Genomic DNA, 21,713 nt, shown 5'->3' with positions numbered 1-21,713 from the left:
CCATATTAGTGACAGACCCTTCCAACATGAAAAAGTTAGAATAAGCATAGCCCAAAATCTCCTAAAGAGTGGGGTAGAAAGATCAAAGGGGATGGTGGAATTATACAGAGAAGACAGGGTTTAACAAATGAACATGATTGCTGAATCATTAAATTGATATTTCTTTTAGTCACCAGTATCTTAGAGCAGCTAGAAATAAAAGCTTAAAATTGTGGAATTGTAACCCATACCAACCTCTGAAATCTGTTCTACAACTGATTGTTGTGCTGCGCTTTGAAATATATTTCTTTTTTGTATATGTGTTATTTTTCACAAAAAAAGAAGAAAGTCAATTGTGATGATATATATATATACATATATTCACACACATACTCAAACACACACATATACACACAACAGACACACAAACACAGACACACATGCACACGTGTGCAGGCAAACACAAAGACCCACGTGGAGACCCATATATACATACATATACACACAGAGACACACGGACACACAGATTACGTGCGTGCACACACACGTATGCACACACACACACACACTCAGACTTACACACACACACTGGTGAGAAGTACTAGAGGGAGATCTCTGTCCTCGGAGACTCTGGCCCCCTGAGAGGCACCATCCAGCGGGTGCTAGGCAAATGGTAGGAGAAGGAAAGCCCCAGCCTCCCACTGACCCTGCTCCGTGATTCCCCAGAACAACCCTGACCACCTCCTGGCAGACACGGGACCAGGTCCCACAGAGAAATGAGGGCTCATTCCCGAGCACTGAGAAGTCACCCAGCCATAGAGATCAGGTTACTGCCAAGGAAGGTGAGAGAAGAGGGGCCAGGGAGGGACTCCTAGAGATGCCGAGATAAGTCCCCGAAGGCAGCTCGCCAGGACCCTGAGATCGAAGGGCTGGGGCCCCACACAGGAAAGCACACGAGATGCTCTACGTGATAGCGCTGGCCCAGGTCCCCTCAGCCACCCCACAGGCTGCATCTGCCACTTCCCAGACAGAAGGCTGCACCACTGTCTTCAGGGAGCATTCCAGCCCGTCCAGACGAGTGTACCCTGCTCTCCAGGAAGGGGATCGGAGCACGGTAAGGGAGGCATTGGTAGGGTGGTGTTCACGAGATGTTCACAGCTGCTAATCTCATGCTGTGGGTCTAGACTCGTGGGAAACCCCGGGGGTAGTTTCTAGCATCTGTTTGCCACCAGTCATTTGCTAATATTTTGCACCATCTACTGACTCATATTTACTGATATGGGAATATGCTCAAGCTTCTCCTATCACGACTTTTTTTCTTTCTCCTTGTGACCCACAAGCTACTGCAACAATCTATACACTTGCCAGCCAAACTTCTTGAGTGAATAGTAAACACTCTCTGTTCAGCTTCCCTAGCCTCCCTCCCACCCCCAGATCTGGGCCTCCCCCCTACCTCAGCCCTGCAGCCCATCTGACCAAGGGTAGCTCTGGCTTTCACATGGACACTTACACCCTCACAGTGACATTTCAGACCCCATGGGCCCGGGGTTGTCAGTCATCTACTCGCTGGTTCAGAGTCACAGGAGTGTCGAGTTAAATACAAGTGTGACCGCCTGGTGCAGGGCAGGGATGGAAACTGCAGTACTGTTGTGACTGGTGGATAAGGGGGTGCTGGATTCAAAGAGGGAAGTTGAGGCAAAGAATGATGTGGGCCTTCTTCTCCAAGCCTGTTTTCAGGAACAAGCGAATGTCAAACTCATGCACACATCCTGAGTGGTAGAATACAGGAGAACTCCATGGAGGTCGGGAAGGGGTCAAATGAAGACGAACATTCAGAGAACACAAAGCATGAGCGATCCATTTTAATGACGAGAGGACAAACGATAGTGGTAAATGGACATAAAGCTCATTAGTATCTCCCCCACAATCTGGGGAAAGGAACTGGAATATTGATTATTAGATACTTCCTTAAATAATCATTCCTGTTTCAGAGTCATTCGAAAGTAATAAAAATCAACGAAGATATACGAGACGTGCTATTTTCTGAAGTTCAAATCTAGTCTTGCCTTACAGCGCTCACCTAGACACAGTAGAGGAAGAAACATCCAGAAATAATGAAATCACACTGTGGTACGTTCTAAAGGTTTATAGGAAGTGGATGGAGGAATTATTTCTGGTGGAGGAGGGGCAGTGAGGCTGGCTTCATGAAGAGATGTCCATGGGGACAGTTACAGGTTCTCTTAAAATAAATGCAAAAGTGCTAAAGAGGGGGGAAGCAAGGGCAAAGTGTAGATATTCAAGGTGTGTTCGGATAAAGACAGGCTCTAGGAGGAGTTAGACCATCAGCCTTTCCCAAGAGGAGCAGAAGGGTAGTGCAAGGGCAGATGGTAAAGGCTTCAAAAAATGCCAACCTTGTGGAATTTGAGAAGGTGGGAGACTCCAGGAGTACAGCGTGCTGATAAGGAGGACAGAAAAGGTGGTGGAAGGGATTCTGAGAACCAGACCAGAGAAGAGAATGTTAAACAATAAGGAAGGAGAAAATGAGACCTAAACTAGGACTGAGGGGTGCTTACGCTAACTGCTCACATCTGTCTGTCACTCCCTGTGCAAGGACCATGCTAAAGATGTTCAAACATTACCTCGTTTAATGCACCTGTGAAGTCCACACAATCACTTTCCTTCCATGTCTCCAAAGGGGAAACAAGTAGTTTGGACATGATAATTTTTCCAAGGTCATACCACAAAAGATGCCCTTTCATCACTGTATATTCAGAAGGATTTTGCTGATTATTTGAATTTAGGGCATGAGAGAAAGGGAAGAGATGAAGGTTACTCTGGGATTTCAGAATTGATCAGGTGGCGGTACAACTGACTGAAACAGGAGATACAGGCAGAAGACGGAGCCAGACCAGAAGTCCAGTTATGGTTGTGTGGAGTCGTATGTTCCAAAATGTTCTAGGACCACTGGGGATAGAGAGGTGCCAGCCTGGTGTGTTGAGAACCAGGGGTCTGAGGATGTCTCTGCGCAGCCTCTGGAGGTCCCTCGCCATCAGGCAGTCTGCCTGAGTGCAGATAATTGGATTGATGGCCTCTTTGGGAAGGACCATCCCTGACCACCCCTGAAAGGTGAGACGCATTAAATCCGGTCTCTGGGGAAACCCAGCCGGTAAGGCAGGACTTCCAAAGAGTGGCTTCTGACTCTTCCCAGAGGGACTCTCAGGTAGAGCTGACTGCCCATGGAGAAGTGACAGGTCTCCAGCATACTTGGATTTATCCAACTGACAGTGACCATGCATGGGGGTCAAAGGAGAACTAGTTTGAAATTCATTCACTTGGCTGAATTATATATTTGAATGTGGTTAAAAGGGGAAATTTTTGGTTGTACATACAATACTAGAATAAAAATTTTTTTAAAATCCATGGAATTGCACAAATAATAAACCCTAAATTAAACCATAGTCTACAGTTAATAGTACAATTATAAAATGGTGCTTTCATAAATTGCAACAAGTATACCAGAACAATTCAACATGTTAATAATAGGGTGATGTGATGGTTAAGTTCATGTGTCAGTTTGGCCAGGTGATCTTGTCCAGTTGTCTGGTCAAGCAAGCCCTGGGCCTAATAAGTCCATGAGAACATTTTATGGACTTAAATCATCAGTCAGTTGATTCCATCAATGGCTGATTACAGCTGTGATCTCCTAGGGGGAAGTGTTTTCCGCCATTAAAGCCACTTAATCCAATCAGTAAAAGGCTTTTATGGGAAACGTGATGACTTCAGCAGTCAGAAGAAAGAACTTTTGTCTCTACTTCAGGTAGCCAGTTTCCTGGGGAATTTATTGAAGACCTTTATCAGAGTTGGCAGCGTTCACCCTGCCCTATCGAATTTGGACTTGCGCATCCCCACAATGACATGAGACGCTTTTATAAAATCTCCTATTTACAGATATCTCCTATTGGCTCTGTTTTCCCAGTGAACCCTGACTAATACAGCTTTTGTACCAAGAGTGGGGTTAGTTTGCTGCTCTTTCTCTAGTTCCTCCAGGTGAGCACCACTCTTCTCTGGTACCAAAATCTGTTTTGGTTTACTAAAACTGCTGGGATGCAATACACCAGAAATGAGTTGACTTTTTTTTTTATATGTATGGCATGCTGTATGGCAGGATCACATTTCATTGTTGTTATAAGTGAGTAGCATGTTACTGTAGCACCATCTGTTGAATTTTTGTTTGTTTGTTTGTTTGGGGGGGAAGGGCATGGAAATTGAACCCACGTCTCCCACATGGCAGGCAAGAATTCTACCACTGAACTATCTTTGCACACCCTGGGTTGGCTTTTTCAATGAGGATTTATTAGATTACAAATGTACAGTTCCAAAGCCATGAAAATGTCCAAATTAAGCCATCAGGTGGAAGACACCTTCTTGAAGGAAAGGCTACTGGCATCCAGGGTTCCTCTGTCACATGGGAAGACACATGGCAACATGCTGGTCTTTCTCTCTTATTTCTGGTTGCATTGCCTGTCTCCAAAATGTCCCTGGGCATTTCTCTCTCTTAGCTTCTATGAGCTCTCATGTCATTGAGGACTCCTGCAAAGGAATTCCTCACAGAAGACTCTAGCAAGTGGGTTAAAACTAACCTCAAATGGACAGGGTCATATCCCCATGGAAACAACCCAATAAAAAGATCCCACCTAACAAGAATGGATTAAGAGAGCATGGCTTTTTGGGGTATATTACAGCTCCAAACCAGCATAGGTGGTATATGGGAATCCTGTATTGCCCATTATTGTTCTGTACATAACTTCTGTAATAACAAAGGTTTACTTTACTTGGAAAAAATCAGTAGTATTTAGTATAAGCTGGGCAGTGGTCAAGGACTAGGTTTACTACAATGAACAGGATGGGTAGTGCTCCCAGAATATACTTTCCAATATGTAGAAAAATGAGCAAAGACATGTTTCCAAGTTATAAATACCAAGGTACTCCAAGGTATAAAAGCCAACCCAGGGTGTGCAAAGGTAGTTCACTGGTAGAATTCTCACCTGCCATGTGGGAGACTTGGGTTCAATTTCCGTGCCCTTCCCCAAAAAACAAACAAAAATTCAACAAATAGTGCTACAGTAAAATGCTACTCACATACAGCAACAATGAAATGTGATCCTGCCATACAGTATGCCATACATTCAAAAAAAAAAGTCAACTCATTTCTGGTATATTGCATTCCAGCAGCTTTAGTAAATCAAAACAGATTTTGGTACCAGAGAAGAGTGGTGCTCACCTGGAGGAATTAGAGAAAGAGCAGAAAACTAACCCCACTCTTCATCACTGGCTCTAGAAGAGTCAAAATGAACCCTGAAGGTCCTGGGGAACCTCTGCTTGGAATATAGCTTCTACCAGGTTCTCCTCCATTTTTTCAAAAACCAGAGCAAAGACATTCTATTAGGAGCAGTTGCCCAAGGGTCTGCTGCTCATCTTTAAAACCAAACCCTCAGGCAAAGATAGATAGGAAGGCAAGAATTGCATCATGGAGGAAGTGGGAAATTAGCTACACATTGAATGGAGGGGCTAGAGTAGGACATTCTTTGATGGAAGAAATGTTAAAGAAAAAGATGGGCATTAGAAAGAAACATTTCGCATGGAAAGAACTGTAATAAATAGTTCAACATCAACATCAGTGTGTTGTAATCATATTTCTTTCTCTCAATAAGACTTAATTTTGGGGGAAGCATTTTTTATGCAAATATGCAATGGGTCGGAAAATGACTGAAAGGAGTCGGAGCCTCCTGGTTGCCCACAGTGGATCTAATCTGAGCTCAGAGAGTGAATACAGTGTGAGTAAAAGAGGAAATAGGAGCCAGTATGGAAGGCTAAGGGCTGTAGTTAGTGAGAATAAGAGAAGGCAGTGAGGTGTCCATATTTGAGAAGATGCAGCCAGGATGGCAGCAATGAATGGATGAGATTGGGGTCACAACAAGTAGGAGGTAGAGCAAACCCCTTACCAGACTCCAAACCATGGTGTATGTGCAGATGTCAAGAAAATCATACACGAAAAAGTAAATAAGTCAAGTGCTCATGACATCCATAAGTTCTTCAAAACAGTATTCCCATAAAACATGTCTCTACCCAGAATCCTTAGATATTTAGGAAATGGGGAGTGTGTAAATAATGATGGAACCCATCAATGCCCTCAAGGACATCCTGGTACATTGCTATGTCTTTGTTTTCACAGGCAAGTCCCAGACAGCAGAATCCAGTTGTGGTTTCCTGAGCTGGGGTCCAGTCAACATGGCCGCCCTTCCCAATCCATCTGTCTGGCCACTAGCCAACCACACTGGACTGGAGGCAATAACCACAGGGTCAACACTCAGCCCTGGAAACTCTACCAGCAGCAGGACACTGGCCATGATCATATTTCCAATCACCGTCGTCATCAGTCTCTTTGGTTTGTCCTGCAACGGTACCGTCCTCTGGCTCCTTGGTTTCCGAATTAAGAGGAATGCTTTCTCCGTTTATATCCTCAACTTGGCAGGAGCAGATTTCGCCTTCCTGTTCTGCCAGCTCTTCTTTGCCATGATTGACATTTCAACAAATTCTTTTGACATCCACTTGACAACCCTTCATTTCAAGGTCGAATGGCATTTATATTCTACCTTTCCTGTAGCAAAGCTGGTTGCCCCAATAGCCTTTTCCTCCTACACCATGGGCATGAGCCTCCTGGCTGCCATCAGCACCGAGCGCTGCCTGTCCGTACTCTTCCCAGGCTGGTACCGGTTCCGCCGCCCCAAGCACCTGTCTGCTGTGGTGTGCACTCTGCTCTGGATCAAGTCCCTGTTGGTGTGCACTGTGACAGGAAACAGCTGCGGGTTTCTGTTTGGAGGCTACCGAGTGCAGGCATGCTACAACGCCACCATCATCAGTGCTGTGCTGATTCTCCTCTTGTTCTCTGTGATGTGTGTGTCCAGCTTGACTCTGCTCATCAGGGTCCAGTGTTTGTCACAGCGACATCACCTCACAAAGATGTACTTTGTAATCCTTCTCGCTGTCCTTGTGTTCCTTCTCTGTGGCCTCCCCTTTGGAATGTACTGGCTGCTTTTATACTGGTGGAGTGAAACTATACTCAAAGCTTTGAACCTTCCCTACTATCTCATTGACATTCTGTCTTGCATGAATAGCAGCATCAACCCCATCATTTACTTTTTTGTTGGGAGCTTCAGACATTGGGGAAAGCGTGAGTCTCTCAGGATTGTTCTCCAGAGGGCTCTAGGGGATGAGACAGAGGTGAATATGGAAAAGGAGCCTTCTCACACAGATACAGTGGAGTTGTCTGCCTGATCGGTGAAACATGGACTCCTTCTCCAAGTGGCATTTATTTCTGGCCCTCACTGCTTTTGGTGAGTCAGCTATTTATTCCTGTTCATGCCACAACTGCCTCCAACATCCTATCTTATGAAAACCCAGACAAGAGGAATGAATTGGTCCTTCCATCAATTTGTTAAATAACATCAAGTCACGCTGCTCTGACGAGCCAAATAAATGGACAACAGAATATCCCCAAACCATGATGATGCAAGTCAAAACCAAAAACCATCATGACCAAAGTCACCATGAAGAAAATCTCCTAAGGCCATGCTTCCTTATGAACATCTAAGAGTCCATTTCTGCTAGTCCTTTCCATTTAGTTGAAAGGCTTTGTGATGGGCAAGCTCTGCACTCCATTTTCTACTCTGTTGGTAGATAGGCACCCACTTTCGTTTCCAAGGTCCTATGTCACACCCTCTTGAGGCAACTCCTCTGACTTCACTCTCCACCACACCCCCATGGATGTGCTCATGTTAGGTAATGGTTATGAAGTTCCTTGCAACTCCACTTGCCACGTTCACCCACATGTTCATTCTACTTTATCTGTAGAGTCATGATAGTTTCAACAATAATGTAACTGCCACTAATTGAGTTTATATTTGCATCTGGCCCTTTACATATATTAATTCATTTGATCCTTATGACAACCATCAGTGTGCTGTCTATCCTTACTTTATAGATAGATATATCAGAGATGCAGAAAGATGAATTCATTTTCCTGAGGTCACACAGTAAGTCTGACTCCAAGACCCACAAACTCAACCACTATGCCACTTCACCATCAGGGTTGCCAAGGTATGGGGTAAGAGGGGGTTGACTCCAAAAGGGTACATGAAGGAATCTGAGGGGATAAAAGTACTATTCTGTGCTTTGATTATTGTGGTGGCTGCATCACTAAGCATTTTGTCAAAACTCATAAAACCATACACAAAAAGAACCTGTAGCATCTGGTTCCATTTACATGGCATTCTCCAATAGGCAAAAGTAATCTACGGTAAGAAAAATCAGAACACTCTTTGCTTCTGAGGATGGAGGCAGGGATTGACCAGAAAGGGGCACTAGGGAACTTTCTAGGGTGGTTCACTGTATGTAAATACACTGCATGGAAATTTTATCTCAAGAAGACACAAGATGCTGAAATAAATACTGAATTCCAGTTAATGACGACACACTGCAAGAAGTGTATTGTCTTGTGCAAATTTGAAATACATCAATAAAATAAGATGGTTTGACAAATGGAGGGAAGCATTATAGATGAAGAGATATGTGATAAAGGAAACACTTCAAAACGCTAAATTCAGAATCTTAGGTGTAGATGATGAGTGTTCAATGTGCAATTCTTTCAACTTTTCTAAATGTTTGGAATTTTTCATGATAAATTGTTGGTGCAAGGAAAGCCTCGAATGTTGGCCCTCTATTTTAATGTGGGATGGATACTGTCATGTGGGTGGGAGGGATATGTCATGAGAAAGAGCTGATTAATCTGTACAAATATCAATAGGGATCCCACCCATAAAACCTCTGCAGAAGCAAAGGCTCAAGTGTGATTTGCAAGCCCAGAGGATTCTATTTCCCCTTGAAGAGGACAACTGCATGGTAGGGGGTGTGATATGTCCTCTGTCAGACTGGAGCAGGGGGAGAGCAGCACCCACACAAAGAGGCACCTAGTGTGGGAATGAGATCCCGAGGGGTGTGGGGAGGCTATCCACACAGCAGGTGACATCACATGGACAGCAGAGTTCAAGGGGAATAAAGAAAATATACACGTGGGGGAGCTGGCCTGCTGCAAGGCAAGAGAGTCCAATACTGCTGATGAGGTCATGAGGACGCAGAGGAGGAAACGGATTAAATAAATATACTGAGGATAATGGAAGCTACGTTCCTCACTATTGGAGAAAGGAATTACGGAAGGGAGGAAACTTGAATGAACTCTATTTTGTTGGGTTGGAATTTTTGGTATCAGCATAACTCATTTTATATATATGTATAAATATATATATAAATAATATAGAAATAAATATATATATATAATCATCTCACATCTCATATAAGAGTAGTCAAACTCATTATATATCCTTATATAAGGAACTGAGGTTCCTGGATACTCTCAATAAACAAATAGAAAACAAAATTTTTAAAAGATTATTCACAAAACCTGAGACATTTTTAAAATAATCAGAGACTTATTACAGCATGTGAAATAATTCAATACTGAATATTGCAATATATTCCTAAGAGAAATTACAAAAAGCTTAAATAAATGGAAGAATGCACCATTTTCACGAATTGGAAGGCTCAAGATTTAAAAGATGTCAATTCTCCCCTTCTAAAGCAAATATCAATAGTTTGTGTTTTTTGGGACAAGGGGAGGCAGGTTATTGACAAACTGAAGTTTCACTGTGGCTTAGAGTAATCATGGTATGGTGGACTTTTGTTTATGAGTTTCTCAGTGTGTGTGTGTGTGTGTGTGTGTGTGTGTAAATATGTATGAGAGTGAGAAAATAAATGTAAGTGTGTGTGTGTGTGTGTGTGTGTGTTCCACAGAGAGGCCCTCAGGGAAGTAAAGGCTCAATAGCTATAAGCACACTGTATTAGTTGCTGCCAAAATGCAATACACTAGAAATGGAATGGCTTTTAAAAAGCAATGCAAGGCACCATCAAGAGGTTGCCTTCATTGAAGAAAGGCTGATGCCATTTGGAACACCTCTGTCAAATGGGAAAGCACGTGGCTGGGATCTGCTGGCCCCTTGCTCCTGGGCTCTGCTGCTTTCTCCCTCTATTTCCTGTGACAGTCCCTTTGGTTTCTGTGCATCTTCGCTTAGCTCCTCCAGGACACAGCTCTGGGTTCTGGCTTGCCTAGCATCTCATGGGAAGGCACATGGCGATGTCAGCTGGGCTCTGCCTGTGTCCAGGTATCTGCTCTCTCTGTTAGCACTCCAAGCACCTCCAAACATCTGTGTCTCTGTCAGCTCTGAAGCAACTGTTCTCCAAGCATCCGCATCTGAGGTTTCTCCAAAATGCTTCCCCTTTTATAGTACTCTACTAAACTAAGGAAGACCCACCCTGAATGGCAGGGGTCACATTTCCATCTAATTAAAAGTTCACACCCACAATATGCTGTGTCACATCTCCATGGAAGTAATCTAAGCAAGACTTAAAGCCTAAACAATAGGTCTGGGCCCACAAGGTTAGATTGGGATTAGAACATGGCTTTGCTGGGGTACATAATAGTTTCAAACTGGTACATACCCAGCAGCCAGATCTTGGCTTCTAAACACCAATATCCACTAAAAGAAATGAGGCCAGAGCTGGACCAGGGGAAATATAAAATGATTCTGGAACATCTGGTTATGCCAGAAAGAAATATTTTAAACACTGAGGACGTGTCAAATGGGCGCAGAAGTCAGCTGGAAGGGGCTATCACTGACCAAGACATGAACCATTCAAGCATCAAAATAAATAATCACAGTAACAGATTATAACTCATTAAATAAAATAGAATAACATGAGTGCATGCTGGTAAAAATAAATTAATGAGTAAATGGAAAGTTTAATGAGGAACAAGATATTTATGCCATCTCAAAAGATCTCCCAATGAAATATTTTGTGAATCACAAAGAGCCAAAAGCGTATCTCTACACAGAGAACACAGGCGGATGTCACCGTGATGAAGTGATCAAAGCGAGCACCATCAGAAATGGGAAACCCAAAACGGTGCCTCTTGACAGGAGGCAGAGAGAACACAGCACCACTTCTGAGATATGTCTACCAGCAATGCAAAACACAGATCTAATCATGAAGAAATAGCAAATGACCACAACTTGAAGGACATTGCAAAGATAACGCACCCATAATCTTCAAAAGTGTCAATGTCATTGTGAAGATGTATGTACCCCAGGAAGGCATGTTCTTAAATGCTATCCATTCCTGTGAGTATACACCCATTGTAAGATTTTTCGATGAGCTAACTGTCATTTTTTCCAGTTAAGGTGTGCCTCTTTGAGGAAGGGTCTTAATCCTATTACTGGAATCTTTTATAAAAGAATGAAATTCAAACAGAGAGAAATCCATGGGAAGCAAGGAGTAAAACAACCCAGAAGAGAAGGAAAAGACTAGGAAATGCTTCTGTGTGCCTTGCAATTGGGCAGATGAGCCAAGAACCGCCAGGTGCCAACCCATTTTATGGTATTTGCTGGAGCAGCCTATGCTGGTTAGAAAGGATGCATGTCCCCTAGAAAAGCCATGTTTGAATCAAAATCTCATTTTGTAAAGGCAGAATAATCTCTATTCAATACTGTAAGTTTGAATCTGTAATTAGATCATCTCCCTGGGGATGTGATTTAATCAAGAGTGATTGTTAAACTGGATTAGGTGACAACATGTCTCTACCCATTCGGGTGGGTCTTGATAAGTTTCTGGAGTCCTATAAAAGAGGAAACATTTTGGAGAATAAAAGAGATTCAAAGAGAGCTTAGAATACTGCAGCACCACGAAGTAGAGTCCATGAGCCAGCGGCCTTTGGAGATGAAGAAGGAAAATGCCTCCCGGGGAGCTTCATGAAACCGGAAGCCAGGAGAGAAAGCTGGCAGATGACATCGTGTTCGCCACGTGCCCTTTCAGCATACAGGCAGCTATCTGTCTCTGGTGTGCTACATTCCGGCAGCTAGCAAACTAGAACACAGCCTAAGAAGCTAAAATGGCTGTGAATGTTGAGGAAGGACTGAGAAACTTTCCACAGTGAAGGAGACCAAAGAGCTATGTTAACCAAAGTCAACTCTGGCTCTACTGGATCCTTTTGCTATAAAATAAAATATTGTAACCTTTGGCACAAACTTAATGGGATTTACCCATTAGGTAATGACAATATACCAATGTTAACTTCCTGATTTTCAAGTATGATAATTCTCCAAATGTTAAACATAGAATTAGCATTTGACTCAGCAATTGCACTCCTCGATATCAACCCAAAGGAAATGAAAACTTCCACCCACATGAAAACTTGCACATGAATTATTCATAATTGCCAAAAAGTGGCAAGAATCCAAATCAACTGATGAATGAATCAACAAGACAAAGTATGTCCGTATAATGGACTGTTATTCTGCCATTAAAAGGAACAAAATATTGATACATGCTACAGTATTGGTAATCCTTGAAAACATTACACAACATGACAGAAGCCAATTACAAAAATTACATATTATGTGATGCCATTTATGTGAAAGGTCCAGATTAAAAAATATATGAAGACGAAAAAGTAACTTAGTAGCTTCTCAGGGCTGAGGGGAGTGGAGGGCGTGGTTGGAGAGTAATAGCTAAAAAGGTATGGGGTTTCTTTCTGAGAGGATGAAAATATTCTAAAATTTATTCTGGTGATGGTTGCACAACTGTGTGTGTACACTGACATCCATGGTATTGTATACTTTGAATGGCTAACATGTATGAGATGTGAATTTTATCTCAATTACATTGTTAAAAATCCGTCAAATAATTCATCAGTATAACAGAATAAAGGAAAAATCATATTATTATCTCAAAAGATGCAGTAAAAGCATTTGATAATATTCAATACCAGTTAATTTTTTTAAACTCAACAAACTAGGAATAAAAAGGAATTTTCTTAATCCAATACAAGGTATCTATTTTTAAAACAATAGCTAACACACACCTAATAAAAAATACTTTTCCTCTAAGTTTATTAACAAGACCTGGATGCCCATTATCACTGCTCGCAGTAAGCGTTGTATTGGGGATGTTAGCAAGTGCAACAGGCAAGCAAAAGAAATAAAAGATGTAAAGATTGGAAAAGAAGAGTTAAAATTGTCAACATTGACATGTAATCTGATTGTAGAAAATCCAAAATAAAAGCTACAAATAATTAACATAATGTCAATTTAGTAGGTTCTTGGGTACTCTCAATAAATAATTAGAAAATAAAATTTTTAAAAGATCATTTACAAAACCTGATGCATATTTAAAATAGCCAAATACTTATTAAAACATGTGAAATAGTTCAATACTGAATATTACAAAATATTCCTGAGAGAAATCATAGAAAGCTTAAATAAATGGAAGAATGCACCATTTTCATGAATTGGAAGGCTCAAGATTTAAAAGATGTCAATTCTCCCCTTCTAAAACATATATCAACAGTTTGTGTATTTTGGGACAAGGGGAGGCAGGTTATTGACAAACTGAAGTTTCAACGTGGCTTAGAGGTAATCACTGTATGGTGGATTTTTGTTCATGAGTTTCTCAGATTCAGAAAGAATAAAATGCGTACCAGGCCCCTTTCATGGTTTCCTTTTCGCTAGGATCTGCCCCCTTACTTCTGCAGAAGCTTTTTCTTTATTCTACTTCCTCATAATACAGAACTCTGTGGTTAAATATTCCCTGTCTAGTTGCAATGTTGATGTCCTGTCTGATTTCAGAGAGAGATAAAGAGGAATCTGATAAGACATGACCACTGTGTGTCAAAATGTCCCCTCATGCTGTGTCCCCTGAGTGAGGACAGCAGAAGACATCAAGGTCTCTTGATAACCCCAGTCATACCTCAGTCCAACCCATGCTCCTGAAGCACATGTCCAGTTGAAGGACAGCACAGCATATTACGAACAGTCTCCCCAAAGCATCTCTTCTTTCAAAAGACTTCTCCACTTCCTGTTAATAGAACTAAAAGAAATCTCTGCCTCAATCTGCTCTGTTAACTGCCCCCCTTTCCCTGTAATTTAGACCACTGTATCTCTCTTTGTCAAGTAGAAACCAGTAAGAGCCACTGACCAACTTAAATCCTACCTCTGAAGCAGGTTTGAGGCAGCAAGGGACATGGAGACCCTTGGCACTTGGCCATTTCTTCCATTCCAGATCCTCTTTCTCCCAAGGACAAGAACTCACTTCTCAAGCCAAGGAAGAGACAGTGTCTTGCACCATGTTGATTTAGGGCGTGAGCTGCTCATTGATCATGGTCAGCATCTTGTTTAAAGGTCTCCACTTTCTCATCGATCCCTTTGTTTCATTCTTGAATAGGTATTTTCATGGCATAAAGCATATTTTTTAAGCTTTAAAAGTAGTATACTGTGAAATCATATCTTTCTACTCCTCTACAGTTTTCCAGGAAATGTAAGATAATATTTCCTCAGGCAAAAGGAAATGGAATGATGCTTTTAAATTTCAAAAAGAGTAGCTGAATCCAATCCTAGAGAACTGAGCATATTGAACAGATGCAGTATTCTTATTAAGGATGTAATTTTTGAGAATTTAGGTCAATCAAGGCCTTTTACTGATATTCTCCTGAGGCCAGAGAAAGGGAGCTTATGGACCTGAAAGTCTTTGGGGTCATTGGAATTGGATTTTGGGTCTGACAGAGACTTGTCAACTACCCAGTATTCAATGGAACAATATCCCACGGAGTGTCTTATGCATAACTTCTTGTTATTGGTAATTACCCAATCAATGAACAACCTGGGAGCCCTTTCAAAGGCACAAACAGACCTACCTGGATGAGGGGCTGTAGGAAAACAGGTGTGGTTTACAATCACCTTCTACAGAACAAGTGAGAACAGAACAAGTGCTTTGTTCGAAGAAACTAGCAGAAGCAGTGCCCTCTATTCAAGGTGCCCCTTGCTGGGTGGCACATGGTGAGCAAAGCTTGTTTGGGGGGAAATTTTGGCAAAGAAAGGAGTGAGAGTTATCTAAATAGGCAATTAAAAATCCAACCCTGCTACCTATCATAACCTGCCAAACCCCAACCAGGACCATTCCAGCCAATCCTACAGAACACCTAGTCCAATCTATAAGATTCCACAAGGGTTCCACGCACTAGTGTAGCTTTCCAGAAACCTACAACCTCCAGATGGGTCTCTGGTCCAGGCAAGTCCTAAAACCCAGCCCAGCCTCTTGAGAACATCAGATAGTTTCATCTCCCTACCCCATATTAATGACAGACCCTTCCAATATGAAAAATTTAGAATTGCCTTATCCCAAACACCTCCTAAGAGAGGGATGGAAAGATCAAAGGCGATGGTGGAGTTATGCAGAGAAGATGGGATTTAACAAATGAAAATGATTGCTGAATAATTAAATTAATATCTTTTTTAGTCTCCAGTATTTTAGAGTAGCTAGAAGTAAAAACCTAAAATTATGGAATTGTAACCCATGTCAAACTCTGAAATATGTTCTACAAGTAATTGTGGTGCTGTGCTTTGAAATTTATAGCTTTTTTGTATATATGTTATTTTTCACAAAGAAAGGAAAAAAGTTGATTGTGATGATAAAAAAATATTTAAGCCTTCTAGCCTCCTATATTCTGGAGCAGCTAGAAGGAAAAGTCTGACTTTCTTTGCCTGTCAGATCTTAACCCAAACCCTAACCCTAACCTTATCTCTAACCCTAACCCTAACCCTAACCCTACCCCTACCCCTAACCCTAACGCTAACCCTAACCCTAACCCTAAAGCAAACCTTCAAACAGCAGTTAGTGAGAGTCAAGGAAGATACTGTTTTCCCTCACATTACTGCAGGGAAGATTGTACTGCTGCTGTTTCATCTGCCTTACCAAAACAACTTACTGGTAATGCACAAATAGCACTATGTGAGAACTTTGGAAGATGCTCTTCATCACTCAAAGAAGAGCAGGGAAGCTACAATAAGGTGGCGCTTATTGAATTACTTTCTAAAACCGAATTTGTGGCTCCTTCCAAATAGCACTAAGTCTGTGTTTCTCCAAGACACAGTTTCTCACCAAATAAGGGCAGGGAATGAGGTCTTCTTTCCATTTCACTTACTGCACACAGGTGACTTTGTGGCTAAATTTCAATAGTTTCAAGGGAGTGTTTGAATGCAGTACAGCTTTCCCGCATTAACCAAAGTGAAGCTACTATTGGATCTATTTAACTGATTCTTCAGAGGAAAGGCAGCTAACTTTCCACTGGGTTCTTTCTTATGTGGGAAGGCACAGGGTGGTCTCTGCTGGTCTTCTCTCCAGGCCTCTGGGTTCCAACAACTTTCCCCGGGGCGAGTCCTTTCTGCATCTCCAAAGGCCTGGGCTGAGCTGGGAGGGCTGAGATGAGGAATGCTGAGCTGCTTGGGCTGTGCTACGTTGTGCTCTCTCATTTAAGCACCAGCCAATATCAAAAGTCATTCATTGCAGCAGGCACGCCTCCTAGCCGACTACAGATGTAATCAGCCACAGATAAGGTTCACGTACCATTGGCTCATGTCCACAGCAACAGAACTAGGAGCCTTCACCTCGCCAAGTTGACAACTGAATCTAATACCACATGTCCACCCCTCATCTGTTGTCCATACCCTGGATAAAGGGAGAATCAACCCCAAGGTTTTCATAATCCCACGGTCACGTGGGAGTTATACACTCATCTTCAAGAATCAAGGATTATCCAGCAGGAGTTAGAAACAGGGTAAGATAATGGGTAATTGGAGCTGAAGAGATACAGACTGTGCAACAGGACTAGATACAAAAACTCAAAAATGGCCAGCACAATAATACCTAATTGTAAAGTAATCATGTTAAAACACTGAATGAAGCTTCATCTGAGCTACAGGTTTTTTTTTTTACTATTATTATTACTTTTATTTCTTTTCTCTATATTAACATTCTATATCTTTGTCTGGTGTGTCGCTAGTTCTTCTAAACCGATGCAAATGTACTAAGAAACGATGATCATGCATCTATGTGATGATGTTAAGAATTACTGATTGCATATGTAGAATGGTATGATTTCTAAATGTTGGGTTAATTTCTTTTTTTCCGTTAATTAATAAAAAAAATAAAATAATAAAAAAATACATGACACACACAAAAAAAAGAATCAAGGATTAGCTTCTTCCATTCAGCATACAATTTTCAAGTTTCATCCATGTTGTAGCATGTATTAGTACTCCATTCTTTTTTTTTTCACTCCATTCCTTTTTATAGCCAAATAATATCCAATTGGATGGATATGCCTCATTTTATTTAACCTTTCATCAGTTGGTGAACATTTGGGTTTTTTTTGTTTTTTATTTTTTTTGTCTATTACGTTAATGCTGCAATGACCATTCTTTTTTAACTTTTAATTTTGAAATAATTTCAAATTTTTAGGACAGTTAAAAATAATACAAAACCACTATATAGAGGGCTCCAATATACCCCTACCCAGGGACCCAGATTTACCAACTTTTAAATTTTTCATATTTGTTATATCATTCTATCATCTGTCTTTTAAACATTGAAGAATAGGTTACATACATCATGCTCCTTTAACACTGTAATACGTCTATGAATATTTCCAAGAACAATTTAGTCACTTATGTAACAGCATTAAATACAGTTAGCAAGTCCAAGAAATGCAACATTAATACAAAGCATACAGGCTATGACCATTCTTGTACAATTCTTTTGTTTCTCGTGGGCATATGTCTAGGAGTGGAACTTCATCTTAGAGCTTGATTTTTCCATCTGTAAAATGAAAGGACTATTCTAAAACAATCCTTAGGGGCTAATCCAACTGCATTTATAATGAACATGGCCTTCTCAAACCGAGCTTTCTCATACAGGCAGACACACACAGACATGGAGTCACAGGTCCTTACACAACGCACACAGTCACAATCACCAGCACAGCCACCTAGTCCCATACCATAGTCGCAATGGCCCAAACCGATGGATAAGATGACCTGGACGTGCTGGGTGCCGCGGTGTGGGTAGGGCAGAGCCTCTGTGCTTTCCCAGGGCCCCTTCTTGTGCTGAGCTCTGATGGCTCAGAGCAGGTTTCCAGATCCCTGCGTTCCTAATGAAAGTTGACACAAAGCCTTCAAAGGAAACTCAAGTGTTGGAGATGGAAGGAGTTATTGTCTGCAAAACTCCAAACTCAGCCAACACCTGGTCTAGACAGATGAGCTGGGTAGGCTTCTTTCTCTAAAGCCAAGGGATATTTCTGCCCCAGATCCAGAGTTCTGGGGATTTATCCCCACACAGGCTCCCCTCAAACTCAGATAGCTTTCCCCTTGGGGTCCTATATGAGATTCAGCAGACACGAAAGAGAAGCAGTCAAGTCACTGATTGAGGAAACAGGTGGAATCAGGGACTGCAGACCCGTTTCTGTGAAATCCCACCTTAGAAACACCCTCCCCCAACCGGGGCCCTCTGCTGCCGGCTCTTGTCTCTGACCTGGTCCCTGCCCTGGATGCAGCCCCAGAGAAACCTCGGAGCATTCCCTCTGCAACCCTCAAGTGTCCTTGGCTGTGTCTGGGGGAGCCACAGAAGTCAGGTGCTTCCATAATCCCAGGACTGTCCATAAATGCCCGATTGTAGGATGTACTTAGGGCTGAAAAAACGGCGTTCACTTCCTCCTCCTGACTAATTAATGTGGGGGAATCCATTACTTGCCTTCCTCTGAGAGTTCCTCTAACTTCGACACAATCGTTTCTTAGAAATTCAAGATTGTCTTGGGTAGTTTGGGCTTGCACTCCATCCTGCCCACTCAGAAGGATGGGATGCCCCAGGAACATGAAACTTATGGGCTGCTCCCTCGCCCTCTGCCTTCTGGTTGGGTCCCTCCAATAGGAGACACTGGTGGAGTGCAGGAGGAAGGAAGAGTTTAGGATATTGGTTCCCTGGGCGTCCTCCCTGATGACCACAGGGTGGGGAGGATTCTGTTCTTCCCCAAAGCCCAAACTCCTTCCTGACAGCCCCCGGTTCTGATCACAGCTAGCTCCCGTCCAGCCTATACAACAAGGACTTCCGGCTCCTGACAGCCCGAGGATGCTTACCATCTCGTGGGCTCCCTTGATCCCCAGACCGTATATCACCCTTCAGAGGCTCTCCCCATTTCAGTGGGCTGTTTCCTATCAGGATTCTGGTCCATCAGTGCCAGTGCTTCTAGAAAGCAGCTTGCCATTGTTTGCTTTGATTATTTCAAATTTCTCCACGTCGATTCATTTTAAATGGTAGAAAACACATTTAAAAAATAGCTGATCCCACGGGTGGGCAGTGGTGGCGCAGCGGCAGAGTTCTCGCCTGTCATGCCGGAGACCCCGGTTTGATTCCCGGTGCCCATCCATGCAAAAAATTAAATAGCTGATCCCAATTATGTGGGTGCCCCTCCACCCCCATTCCTCCATCTACCCGTGACTCCAAAACCTGGTTGTATACCAGAACTACCTAAGGGAAATTTTCCAATGGACAGCCCTAATTGAACACCAACAGGATGTTTGATGATCGTAAGAAATGTTTGATCATTTTAAGTGTGGTTGGTATTGGCTTATGTTTTTCTCAAAGTCCTTATGTAGAGATACACACTCAAACAGGGATAAATTAAATTAAATTAAATTATATTATATTATGTCTGGGGTTGCCTCAAAATAATACTGGAGCCGAGGCAGTGGGTAGGGGTACAGATGAAACAAAATTACCTCTGAATTCATGAGTGTTGTGAAATCCTGTTGAATAGTGAGCAGGTTCATTATACAGCCCTATCTAGAGTTGCAAAATTTTAAAACTTTTCATTGTAAAAATACTTTTAGAAGAATGACAATACTACCCAATTCGGCTTAACTTTCACTGAGGAAAAAAGATTATGTACACCAGCAAAAAAAAAAGTAGATTCATTTGTCCCACACCACTTTTAACAAATCAAAGTACACAGAAGCTAGTTCTAGAAAGCTGAGGTTTTTTTTTTTTAATTTGCAGATATTTCATTTGTTTATTTTTCAAATATCTATGAAGACTCCCCCTGCTGACAATGACGGAATTGCTTCTATCAGACCACCTGAATCACAAAGAACAACCAGGAGAAACCCCAGTAGCCAGAACATGGAATGCCACGATCACGGCGAGAAGAGAGCTGCAATGAGGCTCTAAGGTTCTCTGCTGCTTTTCCCCTCGAGGCATCTGCCCATTCATTAGTGGCAGTGAGGCTAGGGGACAAGTAGAAAGAAGTTTATTAGCTAATTCTGCAGAGCCACAGGCTGGAACCCTGTCATTAAAGCAGCCTGGTTTCTGTAACAGCAATAAGGCAGTGTGAATCATCTGGAAGAGAATGAGGATTAAGGACAGACTATGAGAACCAGAGATGCATGGACAGTGATTGGGTGTCTGGTAGATATGGGGGATACTGAATCAGATTAGGGGAAGTACAAAGCCATGTGGATACAAAAAACCAAAACAGGTGTTGACCTGGGTAGTCCCTGGGAGACACAGAACTGTGGGGCATAATGGAATTATGTCTGGAAAGAAGGTTGACATTTGTAATTATGGCCTCTTTTGGAAGGAATGAGATTGGTCTCTTAAATTCCCAGAGCACTGCAAGCTCAATTTATTATAAGAACAAATTTGAAAGTTGGAAACTGGGAGAAGATCCAAAGTGGATCTTCCAATATGAAGCAGAGTTTTTCCTACTTAATGGATAGTGGGGGAGACAGCCAGAGTCAGAAGATGTAAAAATTAACCTCAAAGCTCTTGTCGTAATAGAAAGTGTCCTGGAAAGTGTGGGAATTAAAGACCAAGCCCCTGCTTATGTGAGAGCAGCATGGGGTTGTAAAATCTCAGGTATGACTTTTTCTCCACAAAATTCCAGATTAAAAGACTCATCTTAATGCTCTCTTCCATCACCAACCTACAGAATCTTTCTAGTCAATCCGTTCACTGAGTGGGAAGCCATCCTAGGTCTCAGCTTTATGCATATGTTTTCAGCTGTGGTTCCTTCTTCCATGAAATCCTTAAATCCAAGGCTCTAGTTCCTGGAAATGCCAGGCTTCCCAGGATAGTCATCCTGGTTTCATGCTTCTTGTTTATTTCTTAGTCCCTTGGAATTTCCCTAACTTTACAGGAAACAGATCCTCATACTTGAAAGGACATTTGTTGATTTTTACCAAGAATTTGCAACTGTTTTGTAATCAGAATTTTTTTTTCAACATGTCTGGTCTACCATGTTTCCAGAAGTGGAAGTCCATATCAGAGTTTTGGAGAGACTTTAAAAGGTGTCAGTGTGATATGCCTAAGTCTCCACTGACAAATCCTTTCCTTTTATTTATGTCTTATGCATTGTGAGGAGTGAACAAGACATGGAGACACAGTCTGGAAGCACACACTGTCCAAGGCCTCTTAGTCCTTCTTAGATCATTCCAATGAGCCATCGCTTTACTATTGCTTCGGGATACTTGGAGGTGTTAGGGTTGAGGGTAGAGAGCAAACTGAAGTCCACCACTCCCCACCATTGTCAGTACAGAAGGCCCTTTCTCTGTCTGCTAGACCCGTTGTGCGAGAATCCCAAAGTGATCTACCAACATCTGTACCTTGAGGGTCAGTGGAACCCTTATTGTGTCCACCGCTAGAAGTGTCTCCCCTCTGGAAACTAGACCCTCTAATCCAACAGA

General features: G+C 42.2%; 1 protein-coding gene across 1 annotated transcript; it reads left to right on the top strand.

The window, feature by feature from the left end:
* Positions 1–1,014: 1,014 nt before the first annotated feature.
* On the top strand, positions 1,015–8,147 carry LOC143645815 (mas-related G-protein coupled receptor member A-like). The gene is made up of 2 exons (XM_077114939.1): positions 1,015–1,093; positions 6,212–8,147. The coding sequence occupies exon 2, from the start codon at positions 6,268–6,270 to the stop codon at positions 7,312–7,314; it is 1,047 nt and encodes a 348-aa protein (XP_076971054.1). The 5' UTR covers positions 1,015–1,093; positions 6,212–6,267; the 3' UTR covers positions 7,315–8,147.
* Positions 8,148–21,713: the final 13,566 nt, after the last annotated feature.

Source organism: Tamandua tetradactyla, chromosome 9 (assembly GCF_023851605.1).
Source record: "Tamandua tetradactyla isolate mTamTet1 chromosome 9, mTamTet1.pri, whole genome shotgun sequence".
NCBI classification, from domain to species: domain Eukaryota; kingdom Metazoa; phylum Chordata; class Mammalia; order Pilosa; family Myrmecophagidae; genus Tamandua; species Tamandua tetradactyla.
Note: the sequence above shows the minus strand (reverse complement) of the source record. Positions and strands in the feature narration are given on the sequence as shown.

What these genes read in the sequence shown, in the direction of transcription:
- LOC143645815 (XM_077114939.1), top strand. Translation starts at nt 6,268, where the DNA reads ATGGCCGCCCTTCCCAATCCATCTGTCTGGCCACTAGCCAACCACACT.